The sequence below is a fragment of the Rutilus rutilus genome (genome assembly GCF_951802725.1).
Source record: "Rutilus rutilus genome assembly, chromosome: 10".
Taxonomy (NCBI): Eukaryota; Metazoa; Chordata; class Actinopteri; order Cypriniformes; family Leuciscidae; genus Rutilus; species Rutilus rutilus.
The window spans coordinates 33,683,572-33,697,265 of NC_140215.1; the positions used below are offsets into that span (position 1 = coordinate 33,683,572).

General features: G+C 40.9%; 1 protein-coding gene across 3 annotated transcripts in view; it reads right to left on the reverse strand.

Moving 5' to 3' along the window:
• Positions 1-13,694, reverse strand: part of ppp1r9ala (protein phosphatase 1 regulatory subunit 9A-like A) — a 60,249-nt gene that overhangs the window by 21,268 nt on the left and 25,287 nt on the right. For all 3 annotated transcript variants that reach the window (XM_084421779.1, XM_084421778.1, XM_084421777.1), the window contains exons 3-4: positions 1,725-1,857; positions 248-368 (exon numbers count right to left, since the gene is read on the reverse strand). In XM_084421779.1, the coding sequence (XP_084277905.1) occupies positions 248-368; positions 1,725-1,857 (254 nt within the window). The remainder of the gene's footprint in view (positions 1-247; positions 369-1,724; positions 1,858-13,694) is intronic.

Sequence of the window (13,694 nt, forward strand, 5' to 3'; positions counted from 1 at the left end):
TGCGGCTCTAATATAGAATATCAGGACCTGTTGAGGAGAGGTGTGTGTTTTTTTCGTGTGCTGGATGAAAAGCAGGTGTAAAAACCCACAGTAAACCCCATGTAAAGGAGGCTACATGTGAGGTTCCAGATGTGTCACAGCTGGTAACTGATAATTACTGCCCTGCTCAGTAATTCACTGCTTGTTGTGTGAAATTCTACAGTACCGGTGTAAACTTATAATCTTTTGATGAATCAAAAGATCTCACCTCCCATCTCTCTCCGCGGCTCCATCCTGCGTGATGGTCTTGACGAAGATGCCCAGTTTCTCCAGACCCTGGTCTGCCCCAACACCCATCCCTATAATACTGATCCCCAGCCCTTTATCACCTACACAAAGAGAAGTAAAAAGAGAGAAAAAGAAAGGCAGAATGATTAAATGACTCACTCGTAAATATTTCACTTGTTTCATTCCTGGGTGAATCAGCGTTTCTCTTGAATCTCTTGAATGAATGATTCTAAGACAAATGCCTTTCGTAACAGTCACTTCACTTGTCGCCACCTACAAAAACAGGCCCGTTCACACAAAGAGCGATAACTATAAATATAACTATAACAATAACTATATTAACATCCACACTAGAGTTCTCAACGGGTCGGGTCGGCCCGACAAACCCGACGGGACCCGCGGGTTCGGGTCGAAAATATAATCAAATGACTCGGGTCGGGTCGGACCTCGGGCTTAATCTTTTCCGCTCAAAAAAATAAATAAAACATTTATTAATCATCGCTGCTGTTCACCGTAAAGAAAGTCTGGCTGCTGCGTGTAACGTGCATCATGGAGAGGGGCGGGGGCAGACCTGACGCCGCTGCGTGCACGCCTTTAGCCTGGAGAAGAAGATGGAGTTGGTGAGAAGTAAACTTGCCTCAGGTGAATTCACCGTCGCTACTACAGCCTATATTTAAAGTTTATTGTTTCAGTTGTTTGTATTGTTAAAAGGTGTGAACATTAAAGGTTGATTTGAATTCCCGTCTGCTGGTCATGATAATACGTTTATGAGAGAAAAAAAAAATTCCGACGCGGCATCGGGCCGCGGGCCGAGTTCGGGCAGATAATTCATGTTTATGTGTCGGGTTACATCGGGTCCGGGCTTTAAAAGCCACGGGCCGGGTCGGGTCGGGTTGTAATTTTCAGGCCCGTTGAGAACTCTAATCCACACCAGCAGACGATATCGTTCTGTTAAACGAAGTGTGTGCTGCAGTTTTGCCGTCTGCCACTTTAAATGCTCGAGCTCATTAAAGTTGGAAGGACTCTGATTGGCTGTCAATGTTTTTATCGTTCATTAGCTGGAAAAAAATTGTTCAGAAAGTGATTCCAACGATATCATTTCTCAGTGTCGTTATCCTTATAGTTGTGGTGTGAACTGCTATTCTTATATATTTAGAAAGATTTTTAGAACTATATCTTTATCATAATCTTTAGAATTATCATTCTTGTTGTGAATGGGCCTTAATTTAAGGGTCAGTGAGAGGATGGAAAAAATTAGCATGAAAACTAATATTATGGCCGTTTCTGGTGCGGAAAAACCCTGTATGACATTTCAAGTTGATTTATAACAACAACAAAAAGGTACAGAATGTGGTCTTTAAAAGTTAAACTCAAATTGAAATTGTTTTGACTGTTGGTTTTTTAATCAATAATTCCCAGAAAGAGTCAAGAGTATTTTGTGAAAGACACATCCTCACCTTTCTCTATCTCCACGGGAAACACGTCCATCTTCTCCACCCGTTTCTCCAGCTCGTACTCCGCAGACGCCGCCACAGGATCCACGTCGTCGTTCCTCCGGTCGTAGTCTTCATTGGAGAACGTGCTGTACACCTGAGACACCACAAACACAACTCAAGATCAATTACAGCTAATAACACACAATAACTGTTCATTTACTTTCATAATCTTTAAGACTGCTTATTATGTGTATTATGAAGATGAGACCCCTTCCTAGATCACAGGTCAGTATTTCAGTTATTGCAAAAACAGTGGACATTTCACAGAAACCAAAACATCAAAGCTGTAATCAGTTTCTCTACAGTCTTGCCAAAGAAGGGCTTCCTCTCTGCTTTAATATCAGCCCGGTGAAAGCAGCCCTTGTCTACTAAAAATAAAATCACTTCAAAACAATAACTGCACACACACACACACACACAATCACTTATTACAGATTTAGTCATTCTTTAGTCAATTTTAGTCAGAAGGTTTAAAAAATATATATATAATATATATATCTTCTACTATATATATAGCATCTATTCTTTTCCATGCAACAAATATAATGGACATTTTATTATATTATTATTATAGATTGTTGTTTTTGTGGCTGTTTTTTTTTCAGCCACAAACAACAAATTCTTTCTAAACAAAACAACAGAAAATTATTTCTTGTTGCAGCTCATGGTCAACTAACATGTATTACAAAGTTGAACTTTTAAGCAATTAAGATCATTAAAAAAATTGTTCACTCAAAAATACAAATCCTATCAGAAATAAGACTTTCGTTCATCTTCGAAACACACAAATGAAGATATTTTAGAGAAATCTGAGAGATTTCTCTCCATTGAAAGTACATTACTATGGAGCCCCTAAGGGGACATGGAAAAGAAAAAAGGAAAAAAATTATTTGTCAATGCCTATGTTTCTCTCTCTCGCAAATGTTTTGCGTTCCGCCGAGAAACTTTACTTTTGCTTGCAAAAAGCTCAAAAGCTTTCATGAGTGAACGCTAAGTTTCTTGGGGGAACGCAAAGGTTTTGTGAGCGAACGCAAAGTTTTTCGTCAGAAAGCAAATGTTTCGCGAGGGAACGCAAAGTTTTTCGGGGGAACGCAAAGGTTTTGCGAGGGAACGCTAAGTTTCTTGGGGAAACGCAAATGTTTAGTGAGGGAACGCAAAGTTTCTTGGGGAAACGCAAATGTTTAGTGAGGGAACGCAAAGTTTTTCGTCAGAAAGCAAATGTTTCGCGAGGGAACGCAAAGTTTTTCGTCAGAAAGCAAATGTTTCGAGAGTGAACGCAAAGTTTCTTGGGGATACGCAAATGTTTAGTGAGGGAACGCAAAGTTTTTCGTCAGAAAGCAAATGTTTCGCGAGGGAACGCAAAGTTTTTCGGGGGAACGCAAAGGTTTTGCTAGCGAACAGTTTCTCGGGGAAACGCAAATGTTTAGTGAGGGAACGCGAAGTTTCTCGGGGAAACGCAAAGGTTTCGCTAGCGAACACAAAGTTTCTCGGGGGAACGCAAATGTTTAGTGAGGGAACGCGAAGTTTCTTGGGGGAACGCAAAGGTTTTGCTAGCGAACACAAAGTTTCTCGGGGGAACGCAAAGGTTTCGCTAGCGAACACAAAGTTTCTCGGGGGAACGCAAATGTTTAGTGAGGGAACGCGAAGTTTCTCGGGGAAACGCAAAGGTTTCGCTAGCGAACACAAAGTTTCTCGGGGGAACGCAAATGTTTAGTGAGGGAACGCGAAGTTTCTCGGGGAAACGCAAAGGTTTCGCTAGCGAACACAAAGTTTCTCGGGGGAACGCAAATGTTTCGAGAGTGAACGCTAAGTTTCTTGGGGGAACGCAAAGGTTTTGTGAGCGAACGCAAAGTTTTTCGTCAGAAAGCAAATGTTTCGCGAGGGAACGCAAAGTTTTTCGGGGGAACGCAAAGGTTTTGCGAGGGAACGCTAAGTTTCTTGGGGAAACGCAAATGTTTAGTGAGGGAACGCAAAGTTTCTTGGGGAAACGCAAATGTTTAGTGAGGGAACGCAAAGTTTTTCGTCAGAAAGCAAATGTTTCGCGAGGGAACGCAAAGTTTTTCGTCAGAAAGCAAATGTTTCGAGAGTGAACGCAAAGTTTCTTGGGGATACGCAAATGTTTAGTGAGGGAACGCAAAGTTTTTCGTCAGAAAGCAAATGTTTCGCGAGGGAACGCAAAGTTTTTCGGGGGAACGCAAAGGTTTTGCTAGCGAACAGTTTCTCGGGGAAACGCAAATGTTTAGTGAGGGAACGCGAAGTTTCTCGGGGAAACGCAAAGGTTTCGCTAGCGAACACAAAGTTTCTCGGGGGAACGCAAATGTTTAGTGAGGGAACGCGAAGTTTCTTGGGGGAACGCAAAGGTTTTGCTAGCGAACACAAAGTTTCTCGGGGGAACGCAAAGGTTTCGCTAGCGAACACAAAGTTTCTCGGGGGAACGCAAATGTTTAGTGAGGGAACGCGAAGTTTCTCGGGGAAACGCAAAGGTTTCGCTAGCGAACACAAAGTTTCTCGGGGGAACGCAAATGTTTAGTGAGGGAACGCGAAGTTTCTTGGGGGAACGCAAAGGTTTTGCTAGCGAACACAAAGTTTCTCGGGGGAACGCAAAGGTTTTGTGAGCGAACGCAAAGTTTTTCGTCAGAAAGCAAATGTTTCGCGAGGGAACGCAAAGTTTTTCGGGGGAACGCAAAGGTTTTGTGAGGGAACGCAAAGTTTTTCGGGGGAACGCAAATGTTTAGTGAGGGAACGCAAAGTTTTTCGTCAGAAAGCAAATGTTTCGCGAGGGAGCGCAAAGTTTTTCGGGGGAACGCAAAGTTTTGCGAGGGAACGCAAAGTTTCTTGGGGAAACGCAAATGTTTAGTGAGTGAACGCAAAGTTTTTCGTCAGAAAGCAAATGTTTCGAGAGTGAACGCAAAGTTTCTTGGGGAAACGCAAATGTTTAGTGAGGGAACGCAAAGTTTTTCGTCAGAAAGCAAATGTTTCGAGAGTGAACGCAAAGTTTCTTGGGGAAACGCAAATGTTTAGTGAGGGAACGCAAAGTTTTTCGTCAGAAAGCAAATGTTTCGCGAGGGAACGCAAAGTTTTTCGGGGGAACGCAAAGGTTTTGCGAGCGAACACAAAGTTTCTCGGGGGAACGCAAATGTTTCGCGAGGGAACGCAAAGTTTCTTGGGGAAACGCAAATGTTTAGTGAGTGAACGCAAAGTTTTTCGGGGGAACGCAAAGGTTTCGCTAGCGAACACAAAGTTTCTTGGGGAAACGCAAATGTTTAGTGAGTGAACGCAAAGTTTTTCGTCAGAAAGCAAATGTTTCGAGAGTGAACGCAAAGTTTCTTGGGGAAACGCAAATGTTTAGTGAGGGAACGCAAAGTTTTTCGTCAGAAAGCAAATGTTTCGAGAGTGAACGCAAAGTTTCTTGGGGAAACGCAAATGTTTAGTGAGGGAACGCAAAGTTTTTCGTCAGAAAGCAAATGTTTCGCGAGGGAACGCAAAGTTTTTCGGGGGAACGCAAAGGTTTTGCGAGCGAACACAAAGTTTCTCGGGGGAACGCAAATGTTTCGCGAGGGAACGCAAAGTTTCTTGGGGAAACGCAAATGTTTAGTGAGTGAACGCAAAGTTTTTCGGGGGAACGCAAAGGTTTCGCTAGCGAACACAAAGTTTCTTGGGGAAACGCAAATGTTTAGTGAGTGAACGCAAAGTTTTTCGTCAGAAAGCAAATGTTTCGAGAGTGAACGCAAAGTTTCTTGGGGAAACGCAAATGTTTAGTGAGGGAACGCAAAGTTTTTCGTCAGAAAGCAAATGTTTCGAGAGTGAACGCAAAGTTTCTTGGGGAAACGCAAATGTTTAGTGAGGGAACGCAAAGTTTTTCGTCAGAAAGCAAATGTTTCGCGAGGGAACGCAAAGTTTTTCGGGGGAACGCAAAGGTTTTGCGAGCGAACACAAAGTTTCTCGGGGGAACGCAAATGTTTCGCGAGGGAACGCAAAGTTTCTTGGGGAAACGCAAATGTTTCGCGAGTGAACGCGAAGTTTCTTGGGGGAAACGCAAAGGTTTCGCTAGCGAACACAAAGTTTCTTGGGGGAAACGCAAAGGTTTCGCTAGCGAACACAAAGTTTCTTGGGGAAACGCAAATGTTTAGTGAGGGAACGCGAAGTTTCTTGGGGAAATGCCAAGGTTTCGCTAGCGAACACAAAGTTTCTTGGGGGAACGCAAAGGTTTTGCTAGCGAACACAAAGTTTCTCGGGGGAACGCAAATGTTTCGCGAGGGAACGCAAAGTTTCTTGGGGAAACGCAAATGTTTCGCGAGTGAACGCGAAGTTTCTTGGGGGAAACGCAAAGGTTTCGCTAGCGAACACAAAGTTTCTTGGGGGAACGCAAATGTTTCACGAGGGAACGCAAAGTTTCTTGGGGAAACGCAAATGTTTAGTGAGGGAACGCGAAGTTTCTTGGGGAAATGCCAAGGTTTCGCTAGCGAACACAAAGTTTCTTGGGGGAACGCAAAGGTTTTGCTAGCGAACACAAAGTTTCTCGGGGGAACGCAAAGGTTTCGCTAGCGAACACAAAGTTTCTCGGGGGAACGCAAAGGTTTTGTGAGCGAACGCAAAGTTTTTCGTCAGAAAGCAAATGTTTAGTGAGGGAACGCAAAGTTTCTTGGGGAAACGCAAATGTTTAGTGAGGGAACGCAAAGTTTTTCGTCAGAAACAAATGTTTCGAGAGTGAACGCAAAGTTTCTTGGGGAAACGCAAATGTTTAGTGAGGGAACGCAAAGTTTTTCGGGGGAACGCAAAGGTTTCGCTAGCGAACACAAAGTTTCTCGGGGGAACGCAAATGTTTAGTGAGTGAACGCAAAGTTTTTCGTCAGAAAGCAAATGTTTAGTGAGTGAACGCAAAGTTTTTCGGGGGAACGCAAAGGTTTCGCTAGCGAACACAAAGTTTCTCGGGGGAACGCAAATGTTTAGTGAGTGAACGCAAAGTTTTTCGTCAGAAAGCAAATGTTTCGAGAGTGAACGCAAAGTTTCTTGGGGAAACGCAAATGTTTAGTGAGGGAACGCAAAGTTTTTCGTCAGAAAGCAAATGTTTCGAGAGTGAACGCAAAGTTTCTTGGGGAAACGCAAATGTTTAGTGAGGGAACGCAAAGTTTTTCGTCAGAAAGCAAATGTTTCGCGAGGGAACGCAAAGTTTTTCGGGGGAACGCAAAGGTTTTGCGAGCGAACACAAAGTTTCTCGGGGGAACGCAAATGTTTCGCGAGGGAACGCAAAGTTTCTTGGGGAAACGCAAATGTTTAGTGAGGGAACGCAAAGTTTTTCGTCAGAAAGCAAATGTTTCGAGAGTGAACGCAAAGTTTCTTGGGGAAACGCAAATGTTTAGTGAGGGAACGCAAAGTTTTTCGTCAGAAAGCAAATGTTTCGCGAGGGAACGCAAAGTTTTTCGGGGGAACGCAAAGGTTTTGCTAGCGAACACAAAGTTTCTCGGGGGAACGCAAAGGTTTCGCTAGCGAACACAAAGTTTCTCGGGGGAACGCAAAGGTTTCGCTAGCGAACACAAAGTTTCTCGGGGGAACGCAAAGTTTCTCGGGGAACGCAAAGTTTTTCGTCAGAAAGCAAATGTTTTGCTAGCGAACACAAAGTTTCTCGGGGGAACGCAAAGTTCATTAAATTCTCTTTATTATTAACTTTTTGAAATGTCAAATCATTGCGTGAATGGCCTTTGGTTGGAGGGACAAATCTCTCAGGTTTCACTAAAATATCTTCATTTGTGTTTGAAGGGTGAGCAAATTTTGACAATTTTCATTTTTGGTTGAACATTCCAAATAATTGTAATTGTGTAGAATTGATTAGATTGTATTCATAGTTTAGTTAAAAGTTTACTTCACCCCAATTTGTAATGATGTATTCACCCCACATTTCATTCCAAAAATATTAAGTATGCCTTATTTTCTTCTAAGCATGAGGGCAAATAAGATTTGGGAACTATGATGTTGGTAGACATTTTCAATAAATATCGACTGTGGTCTTCCCTCATATAAAGGACTCACGTTTTTATTTTATTTATTTATTTAGGAGCTTGACAGTCCAACAGTCCCCTTTTATTTTTGTTTGACAAACAATCCTCTAGACATTTCAAAATAATTTGTGTTATTACAGTCACACAGATTTGGAAGGACATACTGTAACAGTAAATAATGACGATTGTCTTTTTTTATTTTGGCTGAAATATGCAGTATTTGATCTGTTTCTGAATAATGGATAGAGTTAAATATGTGAGTGAAAAGCGGATTAAGTCGGATCACTGTGAGAGAGTAACAATAAAACTTTGGGTTTGAGTAAAATGATCTCACTGGCTTCCACTAATTATATTTTATCAGTCTGAGAGAAGAAATTGGAGGGGAAACTCAATATAAAATGAATCCAACTGTAGACAGAGTCAAACTATCCTAAATTAAGTATTATTTTGTTGAGAGACACACAGACCGGACTCCAAACTTTGAATGAACAAAGTCGAAGCACAAATCCATGCCAGCTCTCTCTCTCTCTCTCTCTCTCTCACACACACACACACACACACACACACACACACTTTTTCCACTAAGGCTCTGTAGATCTGAAGAGAAACTCAGGTATGTCTCTCATTAAATTCAATTCATTCAGTGTAGAAGAGGGAATGTGCTCAGTCCACTGATTTGGGACTCTGAGGTGTGATTTAACCTGGTAAACATGTCCTGTGTGTGGAATACCAGGAGCATGTCGGAGCTTGAGCGACTACACATGAACATACACAAAGCAGGCCAACAGCAGTCAGTCAGCTCATCTGAGTCGCGTCATACTTTCATCAGACAGGAAATTGATGTTGTTATCATCATATAATCCGTCTGAGAGCCACAAACTTTCACTAAGACGGAAAGACACCGAGACAGATACCATCATAACTAACCGCTCTTTCTGTGGAGGTTTAGAGAGCTTCTCAAACTACAGATCTGCAGTTTTAGGGGGAAAGAACATTTCTGAAGGGTCCAAAGTATTTCGCAATCTGGGTTTATATCATTGAGGGTTGTGGTTTGAATTAAATAGCTTTAAAACTAGGAGAAGAAAAGAGTAACTTTATTACAGAGAAACAACCGCATCACTGCACAGAAAACAGCGCTGCAACTCACAGCAAACGTGCTGAGCTCTCATGTGATGAAATATATCAGAAGATATCAGGATGATGCCAAATTCACACGAGGGCCAAAGTCAAATTACAGCACAGATTCACTGGATTCATTCTAGAAAGAACAATGTTATATTTTATCAATACATTTTAAAAACACTATCTTTAGAGATTGATCAAATAATTTCACACTTTACAGCAGACATCAGTTTGATTTAAAAAGAAAGTCTTATTGTGGACTTTTCTTGCTCTTTTACTTAAGAGTGCAGAGTATTTACTGAAGCTAAACTGAAAAGCAGATCATGATTATGATGTCAAAACCATGATTCATTACCATATGACCACAGACATTTACATATTAATTACGCATCACTTATTCCACATTCACTTACTTGGCGAGTCCTGATGAAAGATGAGAACTACAGAGTGCAACAGTGTGTGTCCACTTTTTCAGATACATTGGTTCCTGAAGTATTTTTCCCATAGGGATTTTAAAAAAAAGTCTTCTTAAAAGATTTTATGAGCCATGAACTAAACCAACCAGCCATGAGGGGAATCACAACATTACAAACTAAAAAAAAAACAATCAGACAAAAAGACAAAGTTACTCTGCTTTAATGAGGGACATAACTACAATCCCATGAAGCATTGCAAATGACAATCAGATTAAAAATAGGTTTAAATTATGCAGATTGATGGTTTGATCAAAAGCATATACCATCAATTAGCAACACCGTAGCTCACAGTACATGGGTCTTTAAAGCCTTAAGTTATTCAAAATCAATTTCCCTATGGAGAGCTGTTGCTCTCTTCTGGTAAAAAATACTTGTCATTTAAATATAGAAACCTTAAAGGTACAGTAGCAAAAAATGGTTTAATCAATTACAACTTCTTCTGGTACATGAAATCTTGACTAACATCACTTAGTGGACTTTAAAAAAAAAAAAAGTCTAATACGACATCTCTAAAAACAGTGTGTGTGTGTGCGCGCATGTCCGTGCATGTTTGTGTGTGTGGTCCTGGTAAACCCTATGTTGTGTGGACATTCAGTAATACCAGACATTTTTTACCTTAAGGGGACTTTTCTTGGTTCCCATGAGGAAAATGGCTTATAAAAGTATGCTTCTTCTTTTTTAAATGTAAAAATGTGTTGAGTTTTCTGTGATGGGTAAGGTTAGGGGAAATAATACAGTTTGTACAGTATAAAAATCTAACTATCTATGGAAAGTCCCCATTAAACATGGAAACCGAACAGGGTTGGGTTGGAGATGGTGATATATAAATTGATGTAGTCCAAAAACTGGAAAAAAGTGTTCAGCTTCCTGACCCTGAACATAATCTCCAATCCACACGACTAGACGTCTCTCTGTCTACACACACAAAGTCTCCTCTCTCAACCACAGGGACTAACTTTCCTAACCAATAATAATTGGTCTTAAGCTAAACAAAAACACACTGCTTTTGTACCAAATTTTTATGTTTGAATGAAACTTTTAAGACATTTTAAGACTTAATAGACTAAGAAAAAAAGAAAAAAAAGAATTTAAGGACAATATATATATACAGTACTGTGCAAAAGTCTTAGGCATGTTAATATCCCCCACCCCCCGTTCCCCCCAAAAATGGTTTTAAGTCAGTTATTTATATCTTTTGCTGTAGTGTGTCAGTAGGAAATATCAGTTTACATTTCCAAACATTCTTTTTGCCATTAATTGTAATAATCCAAGATGCTTGAAGAAACCTTCCTGCAAAGCTACCTGAAAAACTATGCGCAAGTGTACCTGGACAAAAGCCCTTTTAAACGCAAAGGGTCGTTACACCATATATTGATTTGAATTAGTTAATAGAAGTTAAATCATAAATAAATTGAATTTGTGATTTTATTTTTGAAAGCATTCTCACTTTACAGCATTTTAACACAAGTGCCAGTACTTCTCACAGCACTGTAGCTTTGCTGGAAGGTTTCTTCAAGCATCTCGGAGACGTTCCTGCAGTTCTTCTGGATTTAGTTTGTCTCAGTTTTTTCTGTTTCTTCATGTAATCACAGACGGACTCGATGATGGTGAGATCAGATCATCCTGGCTGCTGTCAGACTCCTTGTGCATACACAAATCTCACTGGATTATTACAATTAATGGCAAAAAGAATGTTTGGAAATGTAAACTGATATTTCCTACTGACACACTACAGCAAAAGATATAAATAACTGACTTAAAAACTTTTGGGGGGGGGAACGGGGGGTGGGGGATATTAACATGCCTAAGACTTTTGCACAGTACTGTGTATATATATATATATATACAGTGAGGAAAATAAGTATTTGAACACCCTGCTATTTTGCAAGTTCTCCCACTTAGAAATCATGGAGGGGTCTGAAATTGTCATCGTAGGTGCATGTCCACCTATTTGAACACCTGAGAAAATCAATGTTAATATTTGGTACAGTAGCCTTTGTTTGCAATTACAGAGGTCAAACGTTTCCTGTAGTTTTTCACCAGGTTTGCACACACTGCAGGAGGGATTTTGGCCCACTCCTCCACACAGATCTTCTCTAGATCAGTCAGGTGTCTGGGCTGTCGCTGAGAAACACGGAGTTTGAGCTCCCTCCAAAGATTCTCTATTGGGTTTAGGTCTGGAGACTGGCTAGGCCACGCCAGAACCTTGATATGCTTCTTACAGAGCCACTCCTTGGTTATCCTGGCTGTGTGCTTCGGGTCATTGTCATGTTGGAAGACCCAGCCTCGACCCATCTTCAATGCTCTAACTGAGGGAAGGAGGTTGTTCCCCAAAATCTCGCAATACATGGCCCCGGTCATCCTCTCCTTAATACAGTGCAGTCGCCCTGTCCCATGTGCAGAAAAACACCCCCAAAGCATGATGCTACCACCCCCATGCTTCACAGTAGGGATGGTGTTCTTGGGATGGTACTCATCATTCTTCTTCCTCCAAACACGTTTAGTGGAATTATGACCAAAAAGTTCTATTTTGGTCTCATCTGACCACATGACTTTCTCAAATGACTCCTCTGGATCATCCAAATGGTCATTGGCAAACTTAAGACGGGCCTTGACATGTGCTGGTTTAAGCAGGGGAACCTTCCGTGCCATGCATGATTTCAAACCATGACGTCTTAGTGTATTACCAACAGTAACCTTGGAAACGGTGGTCCCAGCTCTTTTCAGGTCATTGACCAGCTCCCCCCGTGTAGTTCTGGGCTGATTTCTCACCTTTCTTAGGATCATTGAGACCCCACGAGGTGAGATCTTGCATGGAGCCCCAGTCCGAGGGAGATTGACAGTCATGTTTAGCTTCTTCCATTTTCTAATGATTGCTCCAACAGTGGACCTTTTTTCACCAAGCTGCTTGGCAATTTGACATGCACCTACGATGACGATTTCAGACCCCTCCATGATTTCCATGGTGTTCAAATACTTATTTTCCTCACTATATATATATATAAATATATATAAATAAAAGTATAACCGCACTACAATACAAAAACACGCTGTTTGCAATGATTGACTGAAATGGACAGTTCAAAAGAACTGATTCACACATAGTGGCTTTATGTAGAGACCATCTCATCTTGCGATCTACAACTACTGTTGGTTGATATGCTTATCGTTCTTGTGCACTTATTTTTAGAGCTGAAGTTAAGATAATAAGTGACTGAGTTTAGTGGTGTTAATTGTAACCAATCACAAATGAATTTGTTAAACTGATCTAAAGGGGACCTATTATGCAAAATTCACTTTTATAAGATGTCCAGTCCACATGTGTAAACAACCAACCTATAATGGTAAAAATCCACCAACGGTACATATGCTAGTCGATGAGTTGAATCAACCTAACGTCACAACAACTACATAAATGTATCCACTAACCACTCAGAAATGTCCAGTTGCAATTTAAAAGTTGTAACTTCCATCAGTGTCCGACTCTGTTTCGAACATGTAAGTCTGAACACTGCTACTGACAATTTCAGACATTTTGGCTGCGTGAGATTCTCCAGTTTTGTTGTTGCCGGAGTATCCAAAGCTTGTGTAAAGGGGGCGGGAGCAGCAGCTCATTTGCACTTAAAGAGACACACACAAAAATGGCGTGTTTTTCCTCACACCCAAATAGGGGCAAATTTGACAAGATATAATAAATGATCTCTGGGGTATTTTGACCTGAAACTTCATAGACACATTCTTGGGACACCAGAGACTTATTTTACATCTTGTGAAAAGGGGCATAATAAGTCCCCTTTAATTTCCATGTCCATGAATCCTTTCAATTGATTTATTAAAAAGATCCAGCTCATAAGAGTCATTCAATGCAAGAGAAATACTTGTAGCCATTTAATCACTTCTTTTAACTTATTCCCTTTAATTCAGACTGCAAGCACAGAACTTGTGTAAAATAGGATTTCTTCAGCCATGGCGCTGTAGATTCCTCCACACTCCTCACAGGATTTAATCTAAACAACAGTCGGCAAATGTCGGCTGGGCGGCACATTAGAAAAGAAAAGCTCAGCATGAATCTTCACGGAAGCGACTGAACAGAAACCTCTCAATGCAGTTCACCCACTGACTCAGTGTCTGCTGAACTTTAGAAGCTTGTTACACTGGAGAAAAAAAAAAAAATCTAAATCAATATTTTTGTCTTGATTTAAAGAACAATATCTTATCCTTAAAACAAGATCAAATTCTCTTGAGAAGCTTCTAAGACTTGTTTTCAGAGGATGTGTCTTTGAAGTTTATATTTGAAAATGGAGAAACAAAAGCACTGTTCAAGATAAATTCTCTGA